At 44.5% G+C, this 9,001-nt stretch overlaps 1 protein-coding gene across 2 annotated transcripts in view; it reads right to left on the bottom strand.

The window, feature by feature from the left end:
- Positions 1 to 324: 324 nt before the first annotated feature.
- The window catches only part of snx27b (sorting nexin 27b), a 16,537-nt gene continuing 7,860 nt past the window's right edge, over positions 325 to 9,001 (bottom strand). Inside the window, exons 7-13 of one of the 2 annotated variants that reach the window (XM_015950423.3) lie at positions 7,590 to 7,753; positions 7,432 to 7,521; positions 2,324 to 2,473; positions 2,148 to 2,255; positions 1,978 to 2,037; positions 1,845 to 1,907; positions 325 to 1,756 (exon numbers count right to left, since the gene is read on the bottom strand). In XM_015950423.3, the coding sequence (XP_015805909.3) occupies positions 1,712 to 1,756; positions 1,845 to 1,907; positions 1,978 to 2,037; positions 2,148 to 2,255; positions 2,324 to 2,473; positions 7,432 to 7,521; positions 7,590 to 7,753 (680 nt within the window). In that variant the 3' untranslated portion in view covers positions 325 to 1,711. Of the gene's footprint in view, positions 1,757 to 1,844; positions 1,908 to 1,977; positions 2,038 to 2,126; positions 2,256 to 2,323; positions 2,474 to 7,431; positions 7,522 to 7,589; positions 7,754 to 9,001 lie in introns of both variants that reach the window. The other variant, XM_015950422.3, reaches the window with a different exon arrangement.

Genomic DNA, 9,001 nt, shown 5'->3' on the forward strand with positions numbered 1-9,001 from the left:
CCACGAGGAGTTTGTGAAATAATCTCGTCTCGAGGGTCATAACGTGTGGGTCTTGACCAGATCTGACTCGTGGGCCGCCTGTCGACTAACCCCTCCTTCACACTTTCATCAGCATTGCTCTCCGGCGGGAAGTCTTACAGCTAGCTGCTGCTTAAACTTCCCAATATTCTGTAAATATCTGCTAGTGTTCTTCCACCTTCACCACTAAAATCAAAGTCAAGCACTTTCAAGCTTTTCCAGCACCTCACAGCGGTGAGGATTTAAAAACAGGTGAACCGTATAAATAATCCAAAACTATTTCACCTCCTTACCCACAAACCAGGACCAGTTTCAAGCACTTTATTAAAAAAAATGTAAACTCTGAAATATACCACATTAAATTCAAGCATTTTCAAGGACTTCAAGCACCTGTAGGAACCTGGGGCTGTTTAGGCAGAGTTAAGTCTACAGATCTTTGAGACTGGAGTTGCTTTAACGCTGCAGGAAGTGACCTTGCTCTTGAACTAGCCTTTAGCACGTCAATCTGTTCAGAATTAGAACCATTTCTTCACATGGAGGCTGTTCACCCAGCTATCAACCACAGGTTAAACAACCTCACTTCCAAACAACTAAACTCTTGCTTAGTTTTTATATTTAATATCTTCATGTCAGAAAAGATCTCAACTGAATATCGATGAGTAATACTTCACGTAATCATCGACTACAGCACGCAGCTGTAATATTATCCCAGAACGTCGTCGTTGGCGGAAACATTTCCACCGGAGTTGCCTGGAAATGATTTACCTTCACATGAAAACAAACACACTTCTGCTTTTGCACTACGGCTGTGGGATCCGAGAGGTGTTTAGTGCGTTTTCCCGTACGAAGACGAAATGTTCCCTCCTGCAGAGATGTTGTCCTTCTTTAGGCTGAATCTGCAGCGAGCAGCGGGCCGGTGGAGAAGCAGCAGCTATGCTGCAGCGTGAAGAAGCCACTTGAATTAAAGGCCTAATATAAATCCTGTGGGAGCTTCCAGAGACAAAGTAATCAGTGTGCAGCAGGGAGCAGCAGAGTGAGGGCGCCCCCTGCTGCTTATTCTGGGTACATCACCCCCTTACCCACTGCATGGGCGGTTCACACAACACTACAGGTTCATACATGTTTAACTATGGCTCTGAACACCGCTGCAGTTTAAGAATCACACTTCAGTGGGTGAAAAATATCTTCCAGTTCTGCGCCTTCTTGCAGTCTGCTGGGATGCTTTATGATGTTGGATAAAGTGCAACTTTAGTGTAAATCTGTTCCTGATCACAAAGATAAACTCAACGTTTTCTGCCGGATAGATGGAAAACTAAACGCGTGACCTGATTTGGCTGTGGCTTCCTGATCGGGGTGTCGCTCTGCTTTGTCATCTGGACACAAACAGCTCCTCCTGCTAGGCAGCGGCCTCTCTCTAGTGCACCAATAACTCAGTTCGTCGTTTCCTCCGTGACGCTTAAATGCTCCTCGGTGGCACACCAAACGCCCCTTTGAGTCCCCGTCAGGCGGGGAAAGCTAGCACGAATCAGTCCCGGGTCTAAATTCTCGGACTGATGCGGTGACGACGTGCCGGATTCAGGAGTTCGGGTCCGTCTGCAGGGAGAGGCTTCGGTGTTGTCGTTAATGGAGTGTAAAGATGTCCGCGTACGTTAAGCGCCGCCGAGTCACGAGTCAGGTCAGCTGACCTCCCTTCCTATGTCCCGTCATCTCTTCTGTTCCTCAGCAGCTGGAAAATATTCTGCAGCAGAAACGGAAATCAGGACGGAGACGTCAACGCGAGAAGCAGGAGGAAGGACTCACCTGGAGGGAGGAAGGAAACGGCTCACCTTTCCACACACACCGTCTTTACTGCCGTTCCTGTTGTCCTCGTCTGTCGCCTCTTCTTCCACCTGCAAACGCAAACGGACACTTCAAACGCGGAAGACGAGGACAAGGCTTCTGACGGCGGACCCCTCTTACCTCCTTCCTCCACCTCAGCTCACAGAAGACTCTCTCAAAGCACTCGTGCATGTAGTTAAACTACACGTGCAAAAGCAAGCACAGAGGAACAGGCGGCTCGTTATTAAAGCAGCAACACCAACAACACACAGACTTCTAACACGACTCACGTAAGGTGTGAAAATCTTCACCCAGCGTGGCTTTTTCTCTCCTCGTGCGTATTCGAAGCAGAAAGCCCCGCCCTCCTTGTCCGAGTCCCACCGCTGCATCTCCCCCCAGTCGAATGCGATCACCTGGTTCTGGAGCAGCACGCGCTCTTTAGTTTCCCCCTTAGAGATAAAAGATGGGAACAAGTCAGAGGACTCACCTCAAGTGTGCCTTCCTCTGTGCAGGCGTGCAGCTTGAAGTTGTGGATGCTGATGGCTGTGATCACATGACCTTTACGCCTGGAGTCGCAGGAGCAGTGAGGGAAGAGGATCTCGTTGTAGCCCTCGCAACTTCTCAACAAGCTCAGGTACTGAGGGGAAGACGGGAGGGATTTTATTATCTGAGCTGTGTGGAAATCAGCATTTTAACCAGGGATGTGTATTTTTGAAATTCTGGCAATACGATACGTATCACGATACGGGGAGACGATACGATGTATCACGATATATTGTGATACATTCAGTCAGACGTCACAAGCAATTGTTTTTACTGAATTTGTTGTAAGAATGTTCAATAAACAGTCCAAACTGATGCGTAACATGTTTAACGTGAGGTATCTGAACCACGATGGAGGGATTTACATTTCAGTGGTGGAAACAAAACCCGTTGCACACTTTTGAATTGCACAAAACAAAAGAAAATACACAAAAGTTTGCATGTAAATTCTTTCAAGAATTAGATACACGGCTTTTGAATATCGATATAATATTGCTGGAAAAAATATCACGATATATTGCCATATCGATATTTTCTTACGTCCCTAATTTTAACTGAGGGGGGCTCGGGTTCCTCTCAGGAACACAACAAAGTACCAGGATGTGCCGGTGCTTTGACCCTGGCTCTGAGGCTGGACGTCATCCTAAAGCGCTACTTTCTGCTTTTAGCCACAGAAGCCAGAAAACAAAAGATGGCAGCAAACAAAACATTCCTGATTCCTGAACGGTTTCTTTTCAAACGTTCGAGTCGACCACTCGGCACAGCTCTGTGGGGAAGGAGCCAGATTCAGTGTGAAAGCAGCTAAAGCTCATTTCCTCGGTTTTCCTTCGGCTTCGCTGACGGATCAGACCCACGCCTCAGAGCTGGGAACCCGGTCGCTCAGTGGGAAAAGCTCCGGTGTGAGGAAGAAACCGTTTTCTGCAGGGGTGGAAGTCCCAGTCCATAATTTTTTATTAGAGAGTAAAATTTCAGTGATTTTATTTTATTTTTTTGGTAAAAAATGGCTGTCTCCTGCTGTTTTGCAGCGAGCGGGGTGGGCCTCCAGCATGAGCATGTTCACTGTGAGGGCTGCATGGTGGCGCAGTGGTTAGCACTGTTGCCCCGCAGCAAGAAGGTTGCAGGTTCGAAACTCTGCTGCGGCCTTTCTGCGTGGAGTTGCGTGTTCTCCCCGTGCATGCGTGGGTTTCCTCCGGGTACTCCGGTTTCCCCCACTGATCACAACAAGCCCTATAGGTTATAAACTGTACGTCGCTTTGGATAAAAGCGTCTGCCAAATAAATAAACATAAACCAGCTGATCCGAGGAGGGATATCCGGATATCAGGAAACGACCCAGAGTTAGACTCCAAATCCTGCTGATTCTGTTCCCCTCTCCTATAACTGCTTCTGGTTCCTGAAACAGGAGTGCCAGAGCTTTTTCCCCACCGAGGTCGACTCACAAGACCTTCTAGGTACGGCACGACAGAAATCCCTGCAGACGTTAAAAAAGCAAGTGAACTTGGTCCTTCAATAAATAACGTTGGAATGCGACGCCTAAAGACCTCAGTAGCCTTTTCACAATAAAGAGAGAGAGAGAGAGAGCACCATTAAAAACTAAAACACCCAAAAATACAATTAATAAAAAAATATTCATGAGTTAATTTTAAAAATCCACAAAATTTCCTTAAAAACAAACAAACGATTAAATATGGAAAGTATGTGTGTATTGTAAGAGAATAATCCTGGAGTGACCAAGTTAAATTAGTTGAAAGCTGTTGATTTATTTTCTTTATTCTGTCACTTAGTGAGCAGCTGTGATCAGCAGCAACAGCCACAGATGATCAGACCTGGTGAAACGTTAAAGCTCGGAGGTGGGGAGAGCAGAACCAGGAGAGGGTGATGAAGGTCACACCAAAACCTGAACAGGTGAGTTTAAAGGAGACCACTGAGTCCACTGATCTCAGGCTCAGGGGGAGAGAGGTCCAGAGTCTGGGGACCACAGCAGCAGATGATCTGTCACCTTTGACCTTTAGCCTGGTGCTGCACAACCAGTAGGCTTTGATCACTGGACCTCAGGGACCTGCTGGAGGTGTAGGGACTAAGAAGATCACCAATGTAAGATGGTGCTTGTCCATGTAAGGCCCTATAGACCAGAACCAGGATCTAGAGATGAACCCTGAAGGTGACTGGCAGCCAGTGAAGCTGGAGGAGAAGCGGGGTGATGTGGGTGTGTTTGGAGGTCTTGGTCAGAAAACTACAACCTATTAGGTTTTTAAGGATTTGAGATTTCTAAAACTTAATTCTTTCTTCTGCAGTTGTTCATAAATATTAAAACATTTATATTAGTAACAAAACAGCTGTTGCCACCTTTAATTTAAATGATGACTACTAATAATAATTTTGAGACTAGGATCAATAATATTGTTGCCATCTAAAATGGGAATTAGGCTACAAAGAGGTAAGCTTGCTGATTAAATGCTAACATGAGCCACCACACAGAGGGGTCATGCTTCTGCGCGCAGACTGATGCCATGAATAATGGGGTGCGTTATTAAATTTAGGGATGCACCGATCAGGTTTTTTGCTGCCGATCACCGATACCGATCACCGATACCGATCACGTGGATTGTCCAGAAATTTTCTACAACATTATAATGAGTGCTACAAACTACATAATCTGGGAATAAAGGAAATGTAACCTAATCTAAAATGGTCTGTATTAGGGTCGTCACGGTGTGAAAATTTAACCTCACGGTTATTGTGACCAAAATTACCACGGTTTTCGGTATTATCGCGGTATTTTTTAAAACGTGTTACATTTTCACACAATTAAATAAACCCTGTATGTCAGGAAATGTTGACCTCAGTTTGTGTCTAAATTTTGCCTAAAATGTGTTATTTTGTAATTATGTTGTTTATTTGTTTACATTTTTCCCCTTTAGTCTTTAAAATACCAATATTTGCCCATAACTTCTTATTTTATGTCTGATGTCATCATTTAAAAATATTAGATCAGATGATACTCAGTACTCGAGTAGCCTTCTAATCAGATACTTTTTTACCCTTACTTGAGTAATAAACCCTATATCAGGAAAATATCGTCCTCGGTTTGTGTCCTTCCAGTGAGCTTTGCAGATGTGGGAAAATGTCATCAGGCAGTAATCATTGATAAATTCATAATTATTCTCGGAGAGAGACCAACTCTTATCTGCCCCTGGGAGCCCCGTAATGCATAGCGTCATTTCAACATGGCGGTGTCCGCGACACGGTTTATATGCAGGTAGCGGCGCTGCGGCTGCTTTATATAGCGACTCGTTGCATTCTCCCTCAACCCAAATCCTCGGATCACGCATTTTAGCTAAAACGCTAACGCTAGCTTGCCTTGCGTTGAATGTAGAGTTGTGGGTGATGGTCACGCAGATGTGTCATGAGATTTGAAGCGTTGCTGCCTTTCACAGACACTTTTTCTGCTCGTGCTGCAAACAGGATAGCCGTCTTCTATCAACTGTCCCTCGACATTCTTCAAATATCCAAAACATGCCCGTACTTCCCACTTTGTCTTCTTTGAGGGATAATAAATGTCCTGAGCGCTGCCGTCTCCTCCTTTGACCATTATTTCAGCTTTAGCTTCAAGAAAGTTTTGGTTGTAAACAACAAAGTGCGCATGTGCCGCCGGCAACTTCAGCAGATGATACGGTGGCTGGTAAGGGTCACCGCGCCTACACCGCAGCCACGGTAACCCACCGAGATAATATATGTTTTTTTAAAACAAGACAGTTATTATTATTAATGTCAACTTTTTTTACCGGGGTTTACCGCTACACCGGTTACCGTGACAACCCTACCTGATCGGTCTGCTTTGATCTATTTTGAAAACTCCGATCAAAACCGATAGGGGCGCTATCGGCCGATTGGGATCAAATGCCGATCCATCGGTGCATCCCTAATTAAATTGCTGATGTTTCCATATTTGGAGACATAATTTAGCTCCGTTTCCTTTAACTTTAGCAAAATTCAGCAAAAGCTTGGATTTCTTTCCGGCACTTTTTAAGTCAACGTCATATTTGAAACATCATTAATGAGCTGTGGAAGTTAGCATTAGCATTAGCATTAGCATGCTTTCTGGTCTATTTTGGCAGATTCTGCACACCGCTTTTATTCCACCAGAAGACGTGCTGCTATGGCATCGTGTGACCGTTATAAGTTGGAAGCGCCAAAAATACGAGTGCACGTTTAAAACGTAGCCTAAAACATCTGAAAGTTTCACAGCCGACCGCTGAAATCAAATCACAGCAGCTGATGTCATCACAGCTAACAGTGTGGCAGGATATAAACATTGTAGAGGGCTGAACTGGGGTCACTAGGATAAATACAATAAAGTTTATCTTTCACCAAATACAATATTTACTAAGACATCACAATATAACTATAGACACATTACGTGTGTGTGTGTGTGTGTGTGTGTGTGTGTGTGTGTGCGTGTCTCCGTGTGTGTGTGTGCGCGCGCATCTCTGTGAGTGTGTTTGCGTGCGTGTGTCTCTATGTGTGTGTGTGTCTGTGTGTGTGTGTGTGTGTGTGTGCGTGTCTCCGTGTGCGTGCGTGTCTCCGTGCATGTGTCTCTGTGTGTGTGTGCGTGTGTGTGTGTGTGTGTGTGTGTGTGTGTGTGTGTGTGTGTGTGTGTGTGTGTGTGTGTGTGTGTGTGTGTGTGTGTGTGTGTGTGCTCTGTCTTCTCCATCCCCAGTGAGTCGTGGAGGATGGCTGCTTATACTGAGCCGGGATTCTCTGGAGGTTTCTTCCTGTTAAAAGGGAGTTTTCCTCTCCACTGTCGCTGCATGCTTGCTTAGTATGAGGATTGCTGTATAGTCACTGACACTAGTCCGTGACTTGATGCAATTTGCTGGGTTCCTTATATAGGAAACTTTATTTCTGATTGGCTTAATGAACTGTGAATTGGAATGTTTATTATGTGAAGCGCCTTGAGACGACTCTTGTCGTGATTTGGCGCTTTACAAATAAACTTGAATTGAATTGAATTGAATTGAAGGAGGAGACACTAAGCGATGAAAGGACTAACCAAAGACATCTTCTTCTGCTCTGCCAGCTTCTGTAGCTGATAAGACTTCTCCTCAACTTTGATGAAGTTCTTCTTCGCATCATCAACCGCCTGCAAAAACAGGGAAAAATGAAAGAAAACACAACCGGAAGTCCCATAAATAAAACGTACGCACACACCTGGTGAAAGAAGAAGCTGACGGCGAGCTGGTTGTCGTTGAGCAGAATCTCTTCTTCTGTGGTAAAGAGCCACTTGCGCAGAGTAAGGCAGGTTCCCGGGATGGCTGAGGTATAGTTCTGGATGTACAGTTTGTGGGGGAACTCGTTGGGGGCGAGTTTACGAACTAAAGAGCACGGGGACAAAGCAAAGAGAGGAAAAAATGTCATTCATACTTGATTATCTGAATCCTGTGGTTGTTTGAAAAGGCACAAGCAGAACTTCAGCTGTGGACCCTGCCAGAACTCCACGTTTACCGCCTTGTTGCATCATCGGGTCTTTCATCAACCGCCTTTTGGGAGTCGTGGTGAGTTAGGATCAGGCTTTAATGCTGGCGGGAGAGATTCGGGATAGAGGAAGCAGTCGAGGCAGACGTTCATGATGTATAGGGATCAGCATCCACATCAGCTGATGTCAGCCATATTTGAAGGCAACACTAAATTGTTATTTAAACTTTAAGCTAGAGCTTTAACTCTGGGATTGTTGATTAGAATCGACCCGTTTCATATTTGACGCCACACTGCAGCCCTGTGTAGATGTCTCACACGGGGAACGCTTTACCTGCGCTACAGCTGTTAGCTGTAATGCTAGCAAGTAGCATTTTCAGTTTGCCAATCGTCAATAAAAAGCACAAGAAGGAAAAGAAGAAGTTTGCTTTTTTCTGTTGGGATCATGGCGACGCCTGGAAGTAAAAGTAAGAGAGTAATGTCTTTGGAGGTGAAGCAAAGAGCTAAAACCAGAGCAAACATCAGCTTACGCCAGTTTGAGGGCGCTAATGGAGGCTACAAAATCACAGACTGATGGTGACCTGGCTTTGTTGCTACTGGACTTGTAAGTAATAATAATTTTGTCCAACACTGTGGATCTTTTTACTTTTTGGTTTATTTTAGTATTAGTTGGCTCATGTTAGTGTTACCTCGTTGTTAGCGTTAGCTACAGCGGGCTGCAGCAGGGTTGTTTACGATGATTGTAATTCCACTTTTAACCAGTAGGAGGAAGGGATGGGTACCTTTGACATTTGAATCGATTCGGTACTAATTCCCGGTACCTAGGAATCGATGCCGGTACTTAACGGTACCAATTTTAGATACTTTTGAGTGTTTAATATTTTAATTCTCTTTTATAATTTAATATATATTTTTCTCAATTTATAACCATATTTGATAAATAACACGATAAATAACATACAACTGTTTGTATTTTAACATGGTCCTTGTAGTTTTATAAGCTGATAATTAAACTGAAGCAAACATCTTTACTGTGAACTAAATTTACTGTGTATCTTCATTCCTTTTACCGTCCTTTTTCATTAGATTTTTCCTACTGGGAAGTTAGAATTTCCGAGGAGAAAGCGAACGCACCATTAGCTGATAAC

This window comes from Nothobranchius furzeri, chromosome 5 (assembly GCF_043380555.1).
Source record: "Nothobranchius furzeri strain GRZ-AD chromosome 5, NfurGRZ-RIMD1, whole genome shotgun sequence".
In the NCBI taxonomy this organism is placed as follows: Eukaryota; Metazoa; Chordata; class Actinopteri; order Cyprinodontiformes; family Nothobranchiidae; genus Nothobranchius; species Nothobranchius furzeri.